Source organism: Sceloporus undulatus, chromosome 6, assembly GCF_019175285.1.
Source record: "Sceloporus undulatus isolate JIND9_A2432 ecotype Alabama chromosome 6, SceUnd_v1.1, whole genome shotgun sequence".
NCBI classification, from domain to species: domain Eukaryota; kingdom Metazoa; phylum Chordata; class Lepidosauria; order Squamata; family Phrynosomatidae; genus Sceloporus; species Sceloporus undulatus.
In genome coordinates, this window is record NC_056527.1 from 52,934,651 (window position 1) to 52,958,285 (window position 23,635).

Below are 23,635 nucleotides of genomic sequence, written 5' to 3' on the forward strand. Positions count from 1 at the left end.
TTCCAGAGCTCTAAAACCAAAGATAGGAAGATAGCCAAAAGTGAATAAATTGCATTATCCCTGTGAGTCGCAAGAAGTAGAAGCTTGCTAGTGATCTTGCAAACTCAACAGTTGTTTTGTTAGATACACCCTTGGGACTATTCTAAAGGTTTTTTTCTCCCTAACCTAGCAGAGTAAACATTCCCAGTAAAATTTTTCAGAGACAATTTGTAAATAACACTCTCACAATAGGCTTGTTCATTGATCTTTCCTATAAATCCAATGCATGTTTTAATATCATACAAAAATTATCCATGTTAGCTAGAATGCATCTTTGAACAACCAGTATATCCCACAATTCAACTAGCAAAGGTTAACCCTCCACATTATTGACTCCCACATGTTCCACAATAGGAAATGAAGCAAAAGCTCATTCTCAAACCCACCCATCCCTCAGCCTCACCCTCCATAAAGGTTCGTCATACTAGTCTTATTTGACTTCTACTGACCTAGAATCAGTAGAGTTGGCATTCTTATCAGAAAACTTCAAAGGAAGCTTGGTTCTTGGGACACCTGAGCATGTGTACAGGGTTTCCCAGTACCATTTATAGAATCACATAATCATAGAGTTGGAAGAGAGCACAACTCCTGCCAAGCAGAAATCATTGTCAAAGCATCTCTGACAGATGGCCATCTAGCCCCTGTTTAACGACCTCTAAGGAAGGAGACTCCACTAAACTCCAAGGAAGGAGTTTGTTCCACTGTCGAACAGCCCTTACTGTCAGGAAGTTCCTCCTAATGTTGAGGTGGAATCTCTTTGCCTGCAGCTTTCATCCAGTGTTCTGGGTCCTGTTCTATTGAGCAGCAGAAAACAAACTTGCTCCATTTCAATATGACACCCCTTCAAATATTTAAACAGGGATATCATATCACCTCTTAACCTTCTGTTCTCCAGGTTAAACATACCCAACTCCCTCGCAAGACATGGCTTCTAGACCCTTCACCATTTTGGTTGCCCTCCTTTGGACACATTCCTGCTTCTCAACATCCTTTTTGAACTGTGGTGCCCAGAACTGGACACATTATTCTAGGTGAGGGTGACCAAGGCAGAATAGAGTGGCACTATTACTTCCCTTGATCTAGACACTATGCTTCTATTGATGCAGCCTAGAATTGCATTGGCCTTTTTAGCTGCCACGTCACACTGTTGACTCATGTTCAACTTGTGGTCTATTAGGACTCCTAGATCTCTTTCACATGTAGTCTCATTCAGCCAAGTGTCCCCCATCCTATATTTATGTATTTCATTTCTATGTGTTGAAATTCATTTTGTTATCTTTGGCCCAGCTTTCTAATCTATTAAGGTCACTTTGCATTATTCCTCCTAATTTGGTGTCATCTACAACTTTGATAAGCATGCCCCCTATTCTTTCATCTAAGTCATTGATAAAGGTGTTGAATAACACTGGGCCCAGGACAGAACCCTGTGGCACCCCACTGGTGCCTTCTCCTCAGGATGAAAAGGAGCGATTGCTGAAGCCTTTTTAGGTTTGGCCAGTCAACCAATTACAAATCCATTTAACGATTGCACTGCATAACCCACATTTTACTAGCTTGTTTGCAAGAATAGACACGTATTCATAGACACACATTCCCTATTTCCCTTGAAAACTGAAATATAGTAAACAAGGTAGGGTGAAGACAGTAGTTCCATGTAAACTAGGAAGCACTAGTTGATAGTGGAGAGAGAATGGTGAACATGGATGCTAGTGTTTGGTACTGCCGGTGTGGGCAGTCTCTGGGCTTGTGTGGTCTTATCTACTTTGTTTCTTTGCTAGGATCATAGAGGCTATTACTTAAGCACAGGTATAAAATGGTGGTCCAGGCAGGGAGTGAAACTCATTTACCTACTGCACCATGCAAGATTACACAGGGATGACCTGTACATGACAATTTAAACCTACATCTGAGTTACTACAGGTTAGAAACTTTAAAGTCTAATTTGGGGTACTAGGGAAGCCATTTCTATTACTGCTACATCTGCAGCTAGTTTTACACCACTGTGAGTCAAAATCATCTACTGATCTACTGGAAGTCGTTTAATTTCCCTGTAGATCTAGCCTTACCATCTGCTCACCACTATTCAATAGGATAGAGTTGCTACCTACTACAAGAACATGGTACAAATATATTAAGAAGGCTGCATATTAAAACAGGCACAGAGAAGTTTTTCTTCTACTTAATGCATACCCAGGGAGTATAAAAAATAAATTACTCATTTCAACTATTAAGTAGTGAGTCTCAAACCAAATATTGAGTAGTTGTTTTTCAGGAAAATTGTGCTTTTTAATATGAACACTTGAGCTTATGCTAGGTATTCCCTTAATACAAAAGGACATCCCATCCCAGAGTCGGAATGGGGCTCACAGGCCACTGAGTCGAGCCCCTTGCTCAGTGAAGAAACTCCAGCTAGCGCATCCAGAACAGATAGCTGTACAGCCTCTTTATGAAGATGTTACCACCTCTCTGAGTAAATGATTCCATTCCATTGCCCCCTACTGATATTGATAATCCCCATCCGCCCCAAGAAGATACTTCTCTTGCCTCAAATTTACTGTATCTTTAATTTTAGTCAATCTTATACTTTAAAAATGTAAATTTATATTGTTGCTTAATTTTTTTCCCTTTTTTACTGTTATTGTCTTATTGTTGTTAGCTGTTATTTTTATGATTGGGAGGAGGGTTGGGGGAGGGAATTATTTTAAAATGTGAATTTTATATTATATTGTATTTAATTGTAAATCTGCTGTAATCCGCCTGGATTCCTCAGGAAAAGGCAGAATATAAATAAGCTTTTTCATCATCATCATCATCTTTTGTGGCCCTTCTCTGAACCTGCTCTAACTTATCTATAGCCTTCTTAAAATGAAGCACTTCGAATTGAACTCAGTACTCCAAGTGAGGCCCAACTAATACACAATAGACTGGGACTATTACTTTTCTTGTCTTGGAAACTACAGTTCTATTAAATGAAGGCTAAAACATTATTTGCCTTGTGGAGTCAAAGGCTTTCATGGCCGGCATCCATAGTTTTTGTGGCTTTTTCAGGCTACGTGGCCATGTTCTTGAAGAGTTATTCCTGATGTTTCACCAGCAGCTGTGGCTGGCATCTTCAGAGAATTCTCTAAAGATGCCAGCCACAGATGCTGGTGAAACATCGGGAATAACTCTTCAAGAACATGGCCACATAGCCTGAAAAACCCACAAAAAACTATTAATTGTCTTCTTTGCTGCAGCATCACACTGTTGGGCCTTGTTCATTTTACCAACAATAATCCCACAGTCTTGTTCACGTGGAGCTTGCCAATCCAATTTCTGTTCATTTGGTTTCTGTGGCCTAAATGTAGCATGTTGCATTTGTGTCTGTTTAATCTCATTCTATTAGTTTCAACCCATTTTTCTAGTTTATCAGGGTCATTTTAAATTCTATTCCTATGTTCTAATGTGTTAACTACCCCTTCTAGTTTTGTATCATCTGCAAATTTGATCATTAGGACTGTTTTCCGCTGGTGGATTTATACAAGAAAAACTCTTTATTCCATTGAATTCTAACTTTATTAACGTCAAATTCTGTACTTTATAACCATCCAGCTACACTTGTCATTTAATGAATCCAAAACACCATTTTATAGAACTTATAGAACTTTATAGAGAGCACTACAGACAGACAATCTAAGTCAGCTGCAACAGATATCACTGTACCTTTAGACATCTTCCCACAATCAACCCTACCCACATCCGCCTTAGTGTTCTGTACATTCTGATTATGTTCTCACTCTTTCCTGCCCCTGCCCCTTCTGGCTTAGAGGATGACGCCTGAAGCAGCGGATTTCCTGTCTGAGCTGCTAGTGCAGAGTGCTTGGTCTGCAAGAATTAAGTCAAGTGTTATGCCCCTGATAACAGTGTAGGTATAATCAAGGAAACTAGTAGCACTGCAAAAATTCAGACATGAAGGGAGAAAAACAAGAGATCCAAGACGACATAATCAAAATAGGATGCTGACTGAAAAATAAAACATAGCAGTCTTGATCAACAACCCTCACACCATCCCTCAGGTTCACCACAATGCAATTTGGTACGGTAACACTTGATTTGGCTTGTACATACAAGGAATTGTCTCTACATGAATGAAAATGTATTTTCCCCTCTACTGTCAAACTAAAAACCTGAATTTACTGTTGAACCAAGAGGTTTTCTACTACATAGTTTGGACATGCATTACAAATCAAAGCACTCTGAAAAGCATCAAGAGCTTGGGGTCATTCACTCATTTACTTTCATATTTGAAACCTCTCTCCTGGCATGGAATATTCACATTCATTCTGGAGCCGCTGAATGAAGTTTTATTATAATTTAATGAAGCAATTAGAGTACACAGTGAACTGGATCCAATGCTTAATACTGAAAAGGTTACAGGGCGGTTTTAAAACTGATCCCTTGGGGGGAAAGTGGACATAAGATGGAGAATAACCCTATGATATGAAGGTGTAAATGTTCTAATAATACAAATAGGAACATGGTAGAACTAAGCAACAAGTTTAGGGCTTGACAGCTTGTCACAGAAGTCAAAGCACAGAGTGCAGAGAACCAGTGAGATACAACTATATCTAAATAAAACTCTACAAGGAAGGAACAGAAAGGTATAATGGGGGTAGTGTCACTCTCTGTGCCAGGGAGAATTCAACCAGAAATCTCAAAAGCAGCGAATTTCTTCACAGATTTGTTGTGCTTCCTAATGGCTTCAATAGTAAATTAGAACAGGGACATATTGGCCCTAAACAAAATTCTCAGGGTTATAAAAAATAATAATCTCCTGAACAAATTCTTAAGGGTGTTCTCCTTCGCAGAAAACACAATCAAAATATCCTCAGAAGAAAGTATTGTAGTAATGGATGGATTTCAATTATCTACACACATATTTGATAAATAATCTTGTTTCCTGTATCAGTGCGGTGTAGTGGTTTCAGCACTGGATTACAACTTTGGAAAGCAGGATTCAAATCCCTGCCCAGCTATGGAAACCCACTGCATGACCTTGGATAAGTCGCACATACTTAGTCTCATAGGGAGGCAAAGACAAACCTCTTCTGTACAAATCTTGTCAAGAAAACCCCATGACAGAATCGTTTTAGGGTCACCCTAACTCCTAAATAACTTCAAAACACACAACAACAACAATCTTGTTTCCCAGCAACTAGGGTTCAGAGGAATTCTGCCTCCAGTCCTAGAAATATCACATGTACTGCATGACAGTAGCCATTTACAGCTTTAGCTTCTATATATTTGTTCTAACTGCCCTTTAAAGCAATTTAAAACAGGTGGTCATCACAACACTGTGGTAGTGAATTGCACTCTCTGTGATCTGTGAAGAAGTACTTGCTTTCGTCTACCCTGAATATTTCAAAATTCAACTTCATTAGAGCATCTTGGGTATAGAATTAAAATAGAGAAACTTCTTTTTTCTCTACACCAATATAGCCCAATCTGTGGTCCTCCAGATACTGCTGAGCAGCAATTTTCATCAGCCCTAGTAAGCCCAACCAATGAGGTATGACTGCAACAGCTCCAGCCCATCGTAACTTCTGCACCTTTCTCAGCTAAGAGTGGTTGCTTTTGTCAAAAGCTCTGTGAAAAGCCTTCTGAACATTATATACACAACATATATGAATAACAAGGAATACTGATCCACCCTGTGCTGGCTAAGTCATAAAAGAATTGCAAGCCTACAACATCTGGGGCAGCCATATTATTATTTACCCTGTACTTGCTCATTGACTTTTATCTGAAGTTAACAAGACAGGATTTCTCTTCAGCAGAGCCATGCTGGTTCTTCTTCTACTATACATTACTTTACTATATACTTGTTAACAATATACTTGTTAACAATCTTTAATCATGTTTTCATGAATTTAATAATGTTCTTCACCAATTTACTCAGTACAGAAGTTAAGCATATCAGCTCCAAATAAGTTAGACCCACTTTAGATAAAGTATTACAGTGGCTGCTTTCCACTTCTGTGGTACAAAGGCCAATCTTAGATACATATCTAATATTTTTGTTAGATGAATGATTTCACACTTATGTACTTCTAAACATTGGAGTCATCACAAGTAGGTGTTGTTGTTTTTTAAATTTGTCCATAAGGCCTAGAATGTCATCATTATTTGTCTCAGCTGCTCAAGTTCCACTCCTGGAAAACTTAGTTGCCCTACAACATCTTCCACATGGGATGGGAACTGAGAGTGGCAAATGAGTTCAGGTGGAAAGGCTACTTTGTTTTACACTGTATTGTGTATGGAATTGTAATGTTAGATTATTTAACTTCTGTGTTATATTATGCAATTTAACTGTTTTGTTTCCCTCTGCACCTGGATATCTTCATTTAAGAATTAATGAGGAGAGTTAGTCACCCAGTACAAAACTGAACCCACAAATAAACATATCTGCCTATTCAGAATAAAAATCACCTTGGGGCCTGAAAACCAAACTCAGGAAGGGGATTTTAAGGAGAAAAGGACAAGATGAGTGAAAGGAGCCAAGGGCTGGATCCATGAGACCAACCTGAAAAGATCCATCATAGTGCTCTACTTCTGGCGTGTTTAGGAAATATTTAATTGGCAGTCTTAATAGTTTGGGCCATATGCTCCTCAAATTCGTTTTTTAAGATGGTTATTATCACTGTCTGCTTACACCAAGGGGCAACTGTGTTCTTTATCTGGGTAAGGCTTCTATTTTCTGAAGGTATCCTTGTTGTCTCTTCCCATTAACTATGCAATCATCCATTTCGATTTGGCAATACCTCTCCTGATCTATAAATATACAGTTACACCTCAATTAATGAAGTAGATGAGTTCCTGGGTATTACTTCTTTAAGAGAAAATTTGGTATCAAAGGTAGGTATAGCATGGAAATAATAGGGATAGGTTTCTACACCACAAAAAAGAGCAACTATTTTTCTCAGTTATTTATTTTGTATGGAACAGTCTTGAACTTGATGGGTTATATTTATCAACTGGCAAATGAATCAGAATGGGAAACTACCATGTCTACATGCCCACCCACCCCCAGGCTTCTAGTAGGCCACTATGAAAAATAAGAAAGTTGATCAAACAAGCCTTTGGGTCCAGTCCAACACAGCTCTTATATCTTAATCACTATGCACTATGTTCTCTACCAAAGTAAGGGGCCAGTGGCTTCACAAGAGACGCAGACATCTTTGATCCCAAGATGAGTTACTTTACTACTGCTAATGGCTAACTTTTCCTGTCCTTTGTCTTGCTTTTCATATAATCAACACTGAGATCTTTTCTCTTTTGTCATTTTCAAAATTATGCCCATGTTCTTTCACAACACACTCTGCTCACTTTCATCCAAGGTGTTTTATTTAAATTCTCTAAATATACTAAGGATATTCACAATAAAATATGAGAATAATGTGGTGAGAAACACTGACACTTAAAACTGCCAATAAGTTAAAGCATACCTTCAGAGTAGTACTTACTACTTCAAAGTACTTTCTCAATCAGTCAGAGGCTTCCTCATAAATATAATGCAGTCAATTGATTCTTCCCACAATAATTGACTATTCTTTACCACAAAACACATTATCTTTAGTGCAGGAATCTCCAGCTCTTCCTACACCTTCAAAGCTACATCTCTAACTGGCTGCTTCTATCTCCATGTCAAAAAGGAAGAATTTTAAAAATATATTTAGATCCCTAAAAATCTTTCCTACATCTGCAGAGATAAACTGTGAAACACTAGAACAATAAAATCAATTCAATGTATTATTAATTCAACTACAATTTAAATCTGCCCATTGAATAAGCTCACCAATCAATAGTGAACTCAAGACTCATGTTCCACTCTAATTCTATTATTTTAAAAGCCTGATCTAGGAACCTCCCCTGAAGCCTCCAGACTACTTTCAATGTTTTTTCAGATGAGAATTCATTCAGCAAACAAATACCATTTTGAGCAATGGTATAATGCAAAACACCTCCCAATACACTCTCTAAACAACAAAAATTGGTCCAAAACCTGGAAATGAAAACCAAGTAGTAATATTATTTCCAGGATTCATTTTTAGTTAAAAAATTGTCATCTCTTGTACTATATGAGCAAAATGTTTTTACATTAGTGTTGACCTGTGCATGGAGATTGTGATAACTTTGGGGGGGGGGGGACACATTCCTGGCATTAACTGTTTATAGAATAATTCAGGCAGAAGAAGTAAGTTGTGGTGAGTTTCTGTTCTGTATTTATCACCCCCCCCCCCCATTAAAAAATCAGTCTGTTGTATACAGGCCTTTTCTTTACCGTTTCTCCACTCCCTCTTCTTTTTCTTCATCTTTAAAATAACTTTTTAAAACACATTCTCACAACTATCTTCCCTATACAGTTCAACTACTGTAGTTCATAACAGTGGCTCATTTCTGTTTATTTGAAAAAAAGCATTTGTTTATGATGTGGGCTAGGACAATATGGTACCATAAGCCAAATGATTATTGCACTTTCCAGAAAGATAAATTTCAGCTTCCTGTCATTGTATGAAGAGTACAAAAATAAAGCAGAAGCTTTTGAAGAGGAAGGAGAGCATGACAATTCCAAACTAAAAGTACACCTAGAAACAAGAAAAAGTCAGAGGTGGGTGAAATCAGACACATGCAGAGTTAACATCCAATCCCAGCTCATGGCAGAAGCAGATGTTCTCCAATAAGTCAAAATGAGCTGCCTTTATGCCACTAAAGCGATTCTAAAGTCATGAGAAAAATGTAACAGCATTTGGATGGGAAGCAACAAGAAGAGACATTAAGCCCTAGTGAACAGTGTGGTACAAATTGCTCACAATGACGCTGTCCAGAGAAACCTTACTTCTCCCGCCACTGTAATTATTACATCTATCTTTGCTCCTATATTTGAGGATTCTTGATATAGTTTTTTTTTAAAAAAAACAGCATCATTTAAGGAAGGAAAGACTTATGATTTTCTTGAGAAAGGACTGTGCAAATGCAAACCATCAAGATAGGAAACAGAGCGGCTGCAGAAAGTTATCTTCATTCTAAGAGCAGATCTGAAGGTACAGGCAGAGTAAGTTAACACTTGATAAAACTGTTGTTTGCATTTATCTGCTGTCAGCATAACCAAAAATATTCTGAAACTTTCATGGAAGCAAAGTTGTTTTCACTGTTGAACTATACCAAAAAAAGTCCCTCTTTTTTCAAATGGTGCCACATGTCTAGATCTGGCATTTGTCTGTCAAACACAACTTGTCATGATTTAGGATTAGGACTAATATTAGAGATGCAAATATTCACACCCTCTACATTTGTCACATCAACTTGGTAATTCTTCCAAGTGAGCTGAGCCCACCATTAAGAAGCTCCCATTAATATTTGTTAAGCAGAAAGCACCTATTAATATCAACACTACTACATTAGTATAATTAAGGGTCCTTCTAGAGATCATGATATAATTTATACACCAATTAGACAAGTCTAATAGCTCAATTTAAAAATAAAAGAATTTCTGCAATCAATTTGACTCACCTACTGCAGGTGCATCATACTCATCCCCAAGCAGAATTTCGGGAGCAGAATAGGCAAGAGATCCACAACTTGTTGTAAGTTTCTTGCCAGGCTGAAATTTGTTGCTGAAGCCAAAGTCAGTCAATTTCACAAGTCCTTGCTTTTCAAAGAACACAACATTCTCTGGCTTTAAGTCTCTGTGAACTACATGCAGTTTATGACAGTAGGATATAGCATGAACAATCTGAGCAAAATACTTCTTTGCCAGGTCTTCATTAAGACCTTCTTCATGTTTCATGATGTAATCAAACATATCCCCTCCATCACCAAGTTCTAAGATCAGGTAAAGTTTGGTCTGGGTATCAATAACTTCATACAGACGAACAATGTTAGGATGCTGCACTAGTTTCATGCATCTAACTTCTTGGAAAAGATGTCCTGTGGCCAGAGTATCTAGTTTGGTCTTGTCAATTACTTTCACTGCTACCTTTTCACCTGTAAATACATGTCTAGCAAGTTTGACAACAGCAAAATGCCCTCTACCTAAGGTTTTATCCAAATCATACAATCCAGCAATTTTTCCATCATAACCTCGTTTGAAACCTGCCATGCTTCTCCAAGTATTAATGTTGAAGCTTTTGGAAACTGGTGTCTTCTCATATAAGAATATGAGATGCTCCACCCATTTTCACTGCCAAAGGCACCTGTAAATAAAAAAGAAAGCTATTACAGAATGTGGACATATTTATGGCCAAAATAGTTCCATTAATATAAAGCTATTCTATGGGCTAGAAAAACAATTCACAATATCCCATTCAGATTTGTCGTTCTAAAATATGCACTGGATTTGAAGAAGAGCTTTGAATACACTCAGAACATAGCCATATTAGATAGCTGACATACACACAAACATAAATATTAGCAATAAAAGAAAGAAAGAAAGAAAACAAGATTTAGCTACATGTGTAAGGATTTAAGCTAAACTTTATCTGAAGATTGTCAGTTTGTGTGCCTCAAATATGCATGAAATAGGAAGTATGATGGAACTGCTGAAAGCTGCGTGAGTCCACAAAATACATACCGATATATACTATATTAGGGATGGCAAAAATATCTGATCAATGGTTTAAAATAGTTTCCCAAGCATAATATTGTTATTAATTTTGTGCACAAAACAAAGTTTGAGCACAGTATTTCATAGATGGCCATCCAGCTTCTATTTAACAACCCCCAAAGAAGAAAACTGCACGACTCTCCAATGCAGTGAACCATCAGAAAACAAAGTATCACTTTCACAGCCACCCATGAAAACGTTTTGGATTTTGGAGTATTTCAGAATTCTGAATAAGGGAGACTCAACCTGCATCTCAAAGACAGAACTTGCAAAACCACCTTGCCTAAGGAAACCCTATAAAATTAATGGGGTTGCCATAAGTTGACAGGCAGCTTGGAGGCACATAAACACACATTAGTGAATGCAATGAGCACTTCCTCAGTAACTACAAGAAACATCAACATTCTTGATTTGTGCAGCTACGTATCATGCTACTGATACATCTTCCAGACAAATACAATGATCAGCAGTGTAAATAGAGAATTATAGAAAACTCTAATATTAGGGGCTGAAGTTTCATCATGCCAGTACAAGATTGTAAACAATATTGTTCACCTGCATAAGTCAGTTATCATTTGGAATACTTTCTGAAAGATTTAACAATACTACGGAAGTGTAAGCCAAGGACGAAAATATGTAGTTCTCAAAATCATGTTTGCTTTCTATGCTACAGCACAAATTTATCTCTACTTTAACATACAAAATTAATAAAAAGGTCACACTCTTGAGTTTTAACCACAGTTGTTATATATGTTGTTCTGTAACAACAACTTAAGCTTTTCATGTATCTAATATTAAAAGAAACTTGAAGGAACACAGTCTAATTTTAGACACACAGAGGAATTATAAGAAAACCAAAAATCATTTCACTGCACAACTAGGATTTTGGAACTGCAAACCCAATTACCCTTCCTAAATATCTGCAGTTACCAAAACTTGGGGGTGTGGTGTGTTCAGGTGCTGTACAAGACAGTGGTATTCCAATACTTAGTAATCTGTTGAGCTAGTCAGTTTCCTAGGGTGTTTTTTTTTTTAAAACTTAAAAACACACTTTTCCCACTAAGATGTCACCTGGATATTGTTGAGCTTTAGAAAGCAACAAATGGTATACTTTTACTGCATTTTACAAAATCGTTCTCAGTGTTTCTATCATGCCAACATGCCAGTGTACCACCAATTTTCACAAGAGACAGTGATTACTGACCACTGATGACATTCTATATTCTAATAGCACCAACTCACCATGGAATTAAACATCCTTGATTACATAATCAAGTTCTGCTAACAGGGTATAAAGACTGAAGAAACAGTTTAGCAAAATTAGAAGATGCTGTTCCAAACAATCATCTTATACTGTGATGCTGGAATAGAAAAGCAATGCTTTGTCATATGGTTAAACCACATGTGCATACCTCTTTGGTATTTGTTTCGGTAATGATTTAAATGAGCAGCAAACAGGAACAGATCAAGAGCTGGTATTTTTAAAGGGCAAGGAACAAAACATGCAAACAAAAAGGAATTGAACACATGCAGTTACAGCACAATACAAGGTCTACATTTGGATAAAACACTAAAGCGTGGTTACAAGAAGAAGACCCAGAAAGCTGCACCCTCTTTACATGCCCCTCAGCCCTCTTCTTCTAGTGCAGTTCTGAAGAAGATATTGGAAGCTTTCAAATTTTAGATTAGCTAGTTTAGTTTGGTATCATAACCCTAAAATTTGGTTAATCTTAACTACAGTTAGCTGAAACAATATCACTTATCTCAAACAAAACACAGTTAAAATAAATGAATCTGTTTGTGGTCAGATATCATAGCAAAATGCAGTTAATTAAAAAAAGCTTTCAAAATTCAAAGTTGGGCTAGAGGAGGGAGAAAGTAGGGACTTAGGAGGCAAAGGACTACTGCAGTTCATCGTTATACTAAACTCTGGTTTACTCATTATTACATCTACAGAAAGTTATTCTGTATACTTTGTAAAATGAATGTAAAGCATGATAACTAGATGTCACATTACTGCTACAGAAAGGTTATGCAAGTCTTACTGTATTGAGATAAATTTTTAAAAATCCATATTGAATGAATTAAATTTGAGTATACTAACCTTGGCAGTGCCCTCTCCAGAGGTATCATCTCATCTATGCTTTTCCCATGAAGTTTCAATTTTCCTTCATGTGCACTGAAGGTTCATCTACTGATATTTCCATATCCAGTTCTGAGGACAGTTTTGCATTCTTCTTCCCTTATTTCCTATGGAAAATATATTTAAGTACATTTACTAGAAAATATATGGCCAAAATACTAGAGCAGCTTTCAAAACTTTCTCTCTGCAAAGCTCATTGAAACACTGATATGATTATGTACACACTGATATTCCATAGCTCTCATGGACAAACATTTTAAAAGTGAGGCAAACTAGTACCATATTCCTACTCTAGAGAAGAACTTGCAACAGAGTTTTAGTAACTCCATTGAAGTAAACATAGACTCTGAACAGAATAGCTTTATTCTGAATACATCAGCAAAAAAAGATCTCTGTAAGGCTGATCTCAACATCAGTCTTATAGATATATTTGTTTAGACCAGAGTGGGAAACAGGATGGACAGAGGGTGAGGATGAAATCTTGCCACTAAACCCCCAGGGCCCAGATAGGCCATAGAGCCTCCCAAAATCTGAACTGGAAGTGACCAGAAGTAACTTTTGGTTTCCATTTCTGGAAGGTTTGGGGATGAAGGATTAAAATAAGTAATCTGCTGATTGATTTGGAGTGATTTTCTGTCAGTAATATGTGGTAAGTGAGCCAGCATGGCACAATGGTTTGAATGCTGGACTACAACTCTGGAGAACAGGGTTTGAATCCCCACTCAGCCATAGAAGCCCACTGGATGATCTTGGACAAGTCACACACTCTCAGCGTCAGAGGACAGCAATGGCAAACTCCCTCTGAACAAATCTTGCCAAGAAAACTCTGTGATAGGTTGGCCTTAGGGTCGTCATAAGTTAAAAAATGACTTGAAGTCACACAATAACAAGTACGTCACAAAAAGGCACTGTGGGCCACATGTGACCCTCCAGGAAGCACAAAATATCTGGCAATCAGTTGCTGGATTGTGTTTCCTAGCACTCTTAACAACTGACTACGACTACAGCACTCCAACATCACCAGCAAGGATATAGGGTGCCCGCATACTTATGAATTTGTTGTTATGTGAATACTGTGTAAATTACTTTAACTTACATTTATTTAATACGCTGAATGCAAAAATAGTAACATGACTATGAAAAACTGTCAATATGAAATGATTACTAGGCAACATTACAGAAACCTGGTGAATAATTACTATTAGGCTGTAGTCTTAAAAGCAATAAAAATAGTTTTTAAAGCAGATCATTCTTTCAGTCCCGTTTGTAGAGTACTCTTAATTTGAAGCCAAAACAATGACATGTTGTTGTGCACCATCAAGTTGTCAAAGACTTATGACAACCCTAAGGCAAACCTGTCACCAAGTTTTCTGAGGATGAAAGTGTATGAGTTGCCCAGGGTCACGTCACCCATTGGGTTTCCATGGCTCAGTGGGAATTCAAACCCTGGTCTCCAGAGTTGTAGTCCAATGCTGAAACCACTACATCCAATGGTATATGATACTACAGGTTAATTGTTTCTACAAGTATTCCACCGACACAACTCTTACAAGGTCATTAACATCTAACTCCATGTAAAGCCTAGGTTTTCAGCACTTTTGTCATTCTTCTCCCCTTTATTTGTTGTGGCTCAGACAAAAAAGTGAGTCAGTTACAAAGATGAAGAACCTGAAAACTAGATGTTGTGATAGATGAATACAGTCGGCCCTTCTTATACACAGATTTTTTATACATGGATTCAAGCATCCCACAGTTTGAAAATGTTAAAAAAAGTATAAATATCAAATATTAAACCTTGATTTTCCATTTTTATATGGGACACCATTTTGCTATGTCATTATATTTAATGGAACTTGAGCCCCTACAGATTTTGTTATCCCCAGAGGATCTTGGAACCAAATTCCAGCATATAACAAGGGCCCACTGTATAGGAGCCGGTCCCAATATTAACACAGCCTATACACAATTTTGGAGAGTAATGCCCCTACAGTAACTTTCTACACTGACATCTTCCAAGGATTCTCTTAAATTGATCAACTTCTGCAAGATATGTGGCAAACTCTTGGTCCCTACCAAGCACAGCACATTTTCTTCAATCATACAAACATCCATTAAGACATCATGTCTATTCAAAGTATTCTGTAGTTTTAACAGTGTTAACATCAGCCATGGGAGATACATGGAATTTTACTGTGGTACTAGAGGAGGGGTTAACCCTTTCTCCTACACTTTTCTAATTCGGATTTAATACACACATTATTTGGCCTGAAGAAGTTCTTCACCTGCAGGTTGAGCAAGGGCCAATCAATACTGGAAGAATGACAGAGGAAAGAGTAAAAATAACCACCTTTGTGCCACAATCCCAATTCAAGCACACTACTGCTGCTATTAATTTATTCTAAGTAGGCAATCTTGGCATGGATTTCCTGGATCATATCTGTTTAAGGTACTACAAGTCAAAAAATCAGTAATGAGGTCAATCCTTATCCTTTCAGCATTTCTAGATGTACCATGATGCATAACAGCAAGGGGAAAAAAGTAAAAATATTACCATCTTTTACTGTCCTTCCTACTCTTGAACCATTAAAAAGTGGATAAAAAAGTAAAAAGTGAAAAAGAATATTTTGATATGTCCGTATCACAAATCCATGCACTATACTGAATGAGTTCATATGAATCATACACTCACATTTTAGAAATTTGCACAGCCTACTACTATTTAGAGAAAATAATTCTGTAAACTACATTGTTAGACTCTACGTGGGGCTGCCTTTGGAAAATGTTCGGAAACTACTGTGGGTTCAAAACACCGCAGCTAGAATGCTAACTGGGCCAGTTATAGGGAGCATGTAACAGCTTCACTGGCTACCGGTGCTGGTCATGACCTATAAAGCCCTACACAGCTTAGGACCAGACTATTGGGGGGGGGGGATGTATCTCTCCATACGAACCTGCTAGAAACCCAAGATCTTCAGGGAAAGGCTTTCTCTCTGTCCCACCACCATCTCAGGCTCGCTTGGTCAGGACACGAGAGGCGGCCTTCTCAGTGGCTGCTCCTACCCTCTGGAATTCCCTTCTGCAGGATACTAGTCTGGACTCCTCTCTGCTTGCCTTTTACTGCCAAGTAAAAATGTTTTACTTGTGTTTTAGTTATGTTTTTAACTTCTGCATGTTCTTTGTGATGATCTCATACTGTTTTAACTGGATTATTTTAATCATTTTTCAATTTTGTAGTAAAAGTTTAGAAGGTTTTTTTTTTAATCCTGTGATCTGCCTTTGGTAGTTTTCTAGGAGAAAAATAGCATAAAAACGGAAATAAATAAATAAATAAATCATTTTTAAAAGTGGGTTAAGAGTAGTATCTTCTTTCATATTTGGGAGAAGAAATATGAAGGAACAAGGAGCCACCCCAGTGGATTGGAGCGGTTCATCAAGCAGAGAAAAACACAACAGTGTATTATAGCAATGCATACAAGGGACAATCAGCCACACACAGAGTTTGAAGAAACTACCTCTTACTGAGTCAGTTGAAAGCTTACCACAAACCAATTGTTTAATTAGAAGGCTGCCCTATGCAATTTTAATCTTAAAAAATATAAAAAGACATTATATGTATATCAAACATTACAATTCACTCCAAAGTCAACATGCTTTGGTATTTAGGTATACCCCTTGCTTAGGCATTTATTTCTTGCACACATTACTTTGTTCATCTTCTTACTAATCGCCACTGCACAGAAAAGGCAGAAGAGAAATGTCCGGCCTCACAGCTCTCTCTAGTAACCTGTACCAAGTTCCAAATGATTTGTACAACAGGCAGAAACAATATAATCACAAGCAGTGAAAATAATTTTACATTGAAGATCAAGAGAATACTTCTACTATACCCCTCTCTTATGTTTATGTGAAAAAGGATGTAAAAGACAGTTAAGTCGCATCAGGAATAACAAACAGTATGAAAAAAATCATGAATCCAGAGACCTACAGACCATGTTGACAGAGCACTGAGAAAAGACTGGAAGAATAGGCTGATCAGTTAAATTAACTCAGAAGGGAAAAGAGCTAATGGCATTACCAGTGTACAAGGTGACAGTCAGACCACCTTGTTGGAAAGTAATATTTGATTAAATGAAAAAGACATACCACTGCAGCCGGTTTATCTACTTTAAAAAGAATCTGTGATAGATGGCTTAATTAGGAATTAATTATATCACACTGTCACTCATACAATCCAGTCTAGGATTTAGGTACCTGTACTGGATGTACATCAGAGGTAGGTAAAGCAATCCATTTATATTTCATTTATCTGTAATCTATTCTTGTTCTATACCTATTCACTCCAAGAAAATAATCAGTGTATGAAATACCTCTAAGATTGCAGCTAAATTATTTCTCTTTAGATACTACAGTATATGATAACTGTTGAGTATGTCCAAAAAGCAAAAACATACACTGATGTGAGAAGTGATCAATGTTAAAAAGACCACTATACATAATCTCTACATGTGTTACTCCATGGGCCTTTCTATACCTGACCGACTCTGTTGATGGCATCTTTTGCTAAAACAGGGTAATTAATTTTCTCATGACAGTAATGCTCATCAGTGTTCTCCCTAGTGGATGTTCTTCAAGTCTTTCCTATATCTGAGATGAACTCTTCCCAACTCCTTTCCCCCACTCTTACACAAAGTGCTTAGTATTATGCACCCCCATAAAGAGCTATGTAAAAGTAATAACTTGAATGAGTAAGAGTGACTGCACTAGAGGGCAGGCTTTAAACAGATCTTGACTCACATCCTTTGAAAGGAATTCACATCCATACTAGTACACTCTAGCAAAGCCGTAGTTAAGCTTCTAGCTGCTTATGCAGTAAATGTGAAACAATGCCAATCTCTGAAAGGATATATATAGGAGTATGCCTGAAAATATAAGCTACATGGTTTATTTCAGGACCTACTCAAGGGAAAAGGAATTTTTCACAATACTGAATATAATGATAAAGGAACCAAACCATGCTGACATTGTAGTCAGTGGTCCAAAACACACTGCAGAAATAATCCAGTTTGAGACTGCTTTAACTGCCCTGGCTCAATGTTAGGGAATCCTGGAAATCGCAGTTTATTGTGGCACCAGAGCTCTCTGACCAAGAAGGCTAGATGTCTCACAAAACTACAGTTCCCAGAATCCCCTCGTATTGAGCCAGGGCAGTTAAAGTGGTCTCAAGCTGGATTATTTCTGCAGTGTGTTTTGGACCAATGTTGCTTTCCTGTAAACCAATCAGTGCTATAACCACTCACTCATCTACTCCGATATCTTTCTACTGAATTCCTTCCTTAATGCTAACAGGGTGGGAGTTGTTAACAAAATAATAATAATAATAATAATAATAATAATAATAATAATAATAATAGCAGCTGCTCCACAGGTTTGGTGCCAGTCTCAAAAGCTGGCAAATAGAGCACAAACCGAAGAAGGGCTGTCGCTTGCCAAACAGATCATCGGTGCAATAATGGCATGACATCCCTATGTAAACACTTCCACGGATTCTTTGCGGCAGATTCATTCTGCACCACCAGAAGGAGGAAAGAAAAGGAGGCTAAGCTCACTCTGGACTAACCTGTTGTCTCTGTATCCGGTTTGCAGAAATAAGATGCACTGTCATCCCCCTAAAAGAGATCTGCAGGAAGGGTCCATGAACTTCTCAGTCACCCCTTCAGCCCCATGAAAATACACACAGCCCTTGGAAGGGTAGATGGGGGGATCAAAGAAATGGATGCCTCAGACTGCAGGGAACTGAGAGGGTGGGTGGAGAAGAAGAGGAAGGGGAAAGGGCAGCACCAGAGATAGAAGGCTATGGGGAACAGACGTCCTCACAACCACAGAATAGAGGATCAAGGTGTCAAGTCCCAAATGCAAAGAAGGACCAGGTACCACGAAATGAAGGACCAGGGTGGCAAGTCCTGACTGCAAAGGGGGACAAGGCACTACAAAACAGAGGACCAGAATGTCAAGTCTTAACTGCAAAGGAGGACAAGACACCACAGAATGGAGGGCCAGGGTGACAAGTCCTAACCATAAAGGAGGATAAGACACCACAAGTGGCAAGTCATAACCTGCAAAGGAGGACAAGGCTCCACTAAATGGAGGATGCTCAAGAACAGCGTGGGACGGGTCCAAAACAAAAGCTAAAGGCGCTCACATAAAGATGAATCTGTGGCTTCTTCGTTATGCTCAAAATGGAGGACGTTTTGGAATTCCAGGACGGTTCCAGGGAAAGGAGGGTGTTTAGGCATCACTCAAAGACATCCATGCGACTGCGATGATGATGAAGGAGGTGGTGGTTTGTGTGTAGAAACAAATATGCACTCCCTTGTGCTCTCTCTCTCATCAATGTGACACCAATCCCCAACTGCATCCCACCCTTGGATTCACACAGACACACAACACCCACCATTCACTCTCCCTCACACACACATAGCCCTGCCTGCCCACATCCATCCCAAACAGGGAGCGAGAGGGGTCTGTGTGTGTGTATATATTTGTGTGTATATATTTATGCATATATGGGTGTGTGAGTGTATTGTGTGTGTGCATATTTGTGTATAACATTTTGCACATATATTTGTGTGTATAATATTTGCGTGTATATATTTGTGTATTTATATACATGTGTGTGTATACCTGTGTGTGTACACATTTGTGTATAATATTCCTGTGTATATATTTGTGCATATTTGTGTGTATGTATCCCTCTCTGTATATATTTGTGTGTACAAATTAATGTATAATATTCCTATGTATATATTTGTGTGTGTATCTTTGTGTGTGTGTGTGTGTGTATATACACACACATACATATACACAAATATGTGTGGGAATATATAAGTGTGTGTGTGTGTGTGTTGAGAGAAAGAGAGAGATGGGGAGGTTGACAGAGCGAGAGAGAGAGAGAGGATGGAGCTCCTTCCTGGCGCTGAGGGCCTTGGGGAGGCTGCCACCGGGAGCCCCTTCCCCTCTTTGCCCGAGATGCCTCCCCTTCTTCTTTTCCCTTCCCAAGCGGCACCTGCCCTGCCAGGCCTCCCTCCGGGGGTCACTTACTCCCAGCGCCGGCCCTCGCCTTCTCCCTTGCCGCCTCTCTCTGCATGGACGGCGGTAGCGCTGGGAACAGCAGCAGCGGCGGCGGCAGCAGCTTCTCCTCCTTCTCCTTCGAGAGGAAGCCGCAGAGTGGCCTTCTCCTCCTCCTGCTCCTTCCTCCTCGGACGGAGAGGGTTAGAAAAAGGAGGCGGCGGCGACGGCAACCAACAATTTAAAAATAATAACAATAACCACAATAGGGATTAAAAAAGAAGAAGGATCCTGGCTGACGTTCCCGGTGTGCGCGCGCGCCGCTTTCCCTTCTCCTTCCGAGGCTCTGTGTGAGTCTCTCTCTTTGTCTCTGCGCATGCGCGGCCAACGGACTCGCTCTCTTTCTTTCCCCCCGGCTGACAACAACAGCAGCAGCGCTTCTGTCTCTCTCTCTCTCGCAACGGGGAAGAGGAAGCGCAGGGTTTAAGGGCGGGGCCTCGAAAGAGAGAAAGGGGATCAGAGTGCGCGTGCGCGTGGGAGGCTTGGCCTCTGCCCAGCGCTGGCCAATCAGGCTTCTCCGGCCCGGCTTTGCTTCTGCCTCAGTCACAGTTTGGCTGCCAAAGAGGGGCTGCTGAGGCCCCTGAGGGGAAGCAGGGCTCCCCTTGTGGGGTTTTCTCCTACTGTCGTTGCCCAGTACACCAAACACAGTGAATGTTAACAGTAAAAAGCAAGGCTACCTCCACACTGTAGAAATAATCCGTTTTGAGACCGCTTTAAGTGCCACGGCTCCAATATACACACAAATATATATACACACACAAATGTGTACACACACTAATGTATATGCACAAATATAAACACACAAATATGTAGATATACACAAATGTGTATACACACAAATATAAACACAAATATGTATATATACACAAGTTGTACACACACAAATATAGACACACAAATATGCATATACAAATATGTATACACACACACACACACACAAATATATACACATGAATATGTGGTAGTTAAAGCACCCTCAAAATGGATTATTTCCACAGTGTGGATGGACTGCAAGACTTAAAGCACCTACTGTGACTTAGCTTAAAATGGATTTCTCCATTTGTTGTGGCTGTGTGCCTACAAATGAGGCATATAGACAACAACCATAATGCATTGTCACACGCCTTTTGTGACTTACAGCGACCCTATCACAGGATTTGTTCAGAGGAGGTCTGGTTGCCTTTGCTTTCCTCTGAGGCTGAGAGAGAGTGACTTTGCTTTCCTCTGAGGCCAAGAGTATGTGACTGAGCGCAGACTTGAATCCTGGCCCTCAACACACAAACCGCCACACCATGCTGGCCTTCTTTTATATCAAATACAATATTTTGTATTCTTTTCTTTTGTATCAAATATAAGCAAATAAAATGACAAAATAAAATGTATGCATACAATTCTTCCAAGGAGCTCAAGGCATCATTGGAGGGTCTCACCCTTCCAGTTTGCATGCTTATTCCTCACACAACAGACCTGTGAGGTAGATTAGGCTGACGGATTGTGGCTGCTGCCTCATGAACACCCAAGCTGTGTCCGCACTGCAAAAATAATCCAGTTTGACACTACCTTAATCGCCGTGGCTCAGTGCTATGGAATCCTGGGAATAGTAGTTTGTTGTGGCACCAAAGGTTTCTGACAGAGAAGGCTCAATGTCTCATAAAAGCTACAGTCCCCAGAATTCTGTAGCATTGAGCCATGGCAGTTAAAGTGGTTTCAAACTGGACTATTTCTGCAGTACGGAGGCAGCCCCAGTGAGCCAATGGGGGGTGGGGTTGAGTGGGAATGTGTGTGCGTAGTCATAATTCAAACATGTACCCATTACATCTTGTAATGAGAGCCACGAGGACATTCTCAATATCACTGAACAAGGTTTTGTTATGTCCAAAATATTTCATGAGTCACAGTACATAAACAAAACAATGGTGGGAGAATGGATTTTTCCACTCCTGCAAGGATTATCAGCAATGCCTAGATTCTACATTTTCATCAGTTAGTCTATAAAACCATAAAGTCAGCAGGCAGCCCGAACTAGAGTAGACCCATTAAGTCAATGGGATGTATATGTATATAAGTGTTGATTTACCATGAATAATTGATTCTATACAACTATTTTAGTTGTGATGAGTAACTGAATTTAGGCCAATGTGTAGTAGAGTGACCTGGATTAGTTAATACAGAGTGACAGGAGATTACTATTTTGTCGTGTGCCTTCAAGTCGTTCCAACTTATGGTGACCCTAAGGGTCATGGGATTTTCTTGGCAAGCTTCCTCAGAGGAGCTTTGCCATTGCCATCCTTTGAGGCTGAGAGAGTGACTTGCCCAAAGTTACCCAGTGGGTTCTCATGGCCGAGCCAGGATTCAAGGTCTTAGCCCAATGCTCAAAACACTACACCACACTGGCTCTTGATGGCTATTTTACTGCCATTTTTAAGCCCAGCAAAATTATTTTCTTGTATTTCTATTATGCTTCGTAACATAGTTTGTTTCTCAAACCAGTTTACAGTTGCATCCCCCTCCCATAACATATTTGGGAAGAAGTAAGTAATTTCTTGCCCAGTAGATGTTTTTGGATTACATCTTTTATCTGTCCCATGCAGCTAAGGTTGCCATAACCCGGCTGCAACCGGGCTTTTCCCGCTTTTGGCGGCACCTGCCCGCTCACGTCACGGGTGCCGCCAAAAACCGGGAAAAGCCCAGTTGCAGCGGGGTTGCACTGCAACCCGTGGGGCCTCGCTGCCCTCCTCCTCTTCCACCTCGCATGGCCACGCGGAGGAAGAGGAGGACAGCAAGGCCTTGGGCGGAGGAGGCGAAGGGGGAGGCAGCGCCTCCTGCGCGTGGCCGCACCACCCTCCCCGCCTCCCTGTGGCCCCGCGCCCTCTTTCCCGGCCTCTTCGGAGGCCGAGAAGGAGGGCAGGCCCTGGTGATCGCCAGCGGCCCCGCACCCTCTTTCCCAGCCTCCTCAGAGGAGGATTCCCTTGCTGCTTGGGCTCCGCTCCTCACCGTGATCGCGGCGAGGCCCGGGGCCCAGGCAGCGAGGGAAAGCCTCCCCTATTCAAATGTAGGACACACAAAAAATGTGTCCTACATTTGAAAATTTTGTCCTACATTTTTCCCGGTTTGGAGGTCCGGATGTATGGCAACCCCACATGCAGCATAGGCAATGGTAGAACTATGTATACTGTAATACAATACAGATTGATGATAATGGCTTGCTCTGGCTTGGAGATACTTAAAGATCTTCTGACAGTTGATATAACAAGAGTGCAAATGACACCAGTGTCATGCATATACTTGCACCGTCTACATATTCAGCCAGTATGTGACAGGGCTCTGCTACAGATAATGGAGGCAGGCAGAGCCCATGTATGGAAGGATAATAATCCAGATATTTAGACTTCAGCTCCCAGAATGCCTGACCATAGGCTATGCTGACTCAAGCTTCTGGGAACTGAAGTCCAAAAATCCAGAAACCAAAGATGGTGAAAGGTTACAGCTATAAGATTAAAGTAGGAAAGGGGGAATCCTGGGAGTTGTAGTAAAAAAAAAAATTCCAAGCTCATTGTATCCTGTGGGGGAATTGTAGCAATTTTTACATTTCAAATGGTATAGTGTTTTTGTTTTGCATGATATAATGACAGCTAGCGAGTTTAAATACCCATATTAGGGTTATAATGTTCTCACGCGTGAGTACA

The 23,635-nt window shown here is 39.7% G+C and overlaps 1 protein-coding gene across 3 annotated transcripts in view; it reads right to left on the bottom strand.

Annotated features, from left to right (window-relative positions):
- SNRK (SNF related kinase) overlaps positions 1-20,332 on the bottom strand; it is a 32,944-nt gene extending 12,612 nt beyond the window's left edge. The window contains exons 1-3 of one of the 3 annotated variants that reach the window (XM_042473284.1): positions 19,923-20,332; positions 12,786-12,931; positions 9,589-10,271 (exon numbers count right to left, since the gene is read on the bottom strand). In XM_042473284.1, the coding sequence (XP_042329218.1) occupies positions 9,589-10,177 (589 nt within the window). In that variant the 5' untranslated portion in view covers positions 10,178-10,271; positions 12,786-12,931; positions 19,923-20,332. Of the gene's footprint in view, positions 1-9,588; positions 10,272-12,785; positions 12,932-15,775; positions 15,921-19,023; positions 19,178-19,922 lie in introns of those variants that run through there. The other 2 variants (XM_042473285.1, XM_042473286.1) reach the window with 2 other exon arrangements.
- Positions 20,333-23,635: the final 3,303 nt, after the last annotated feature.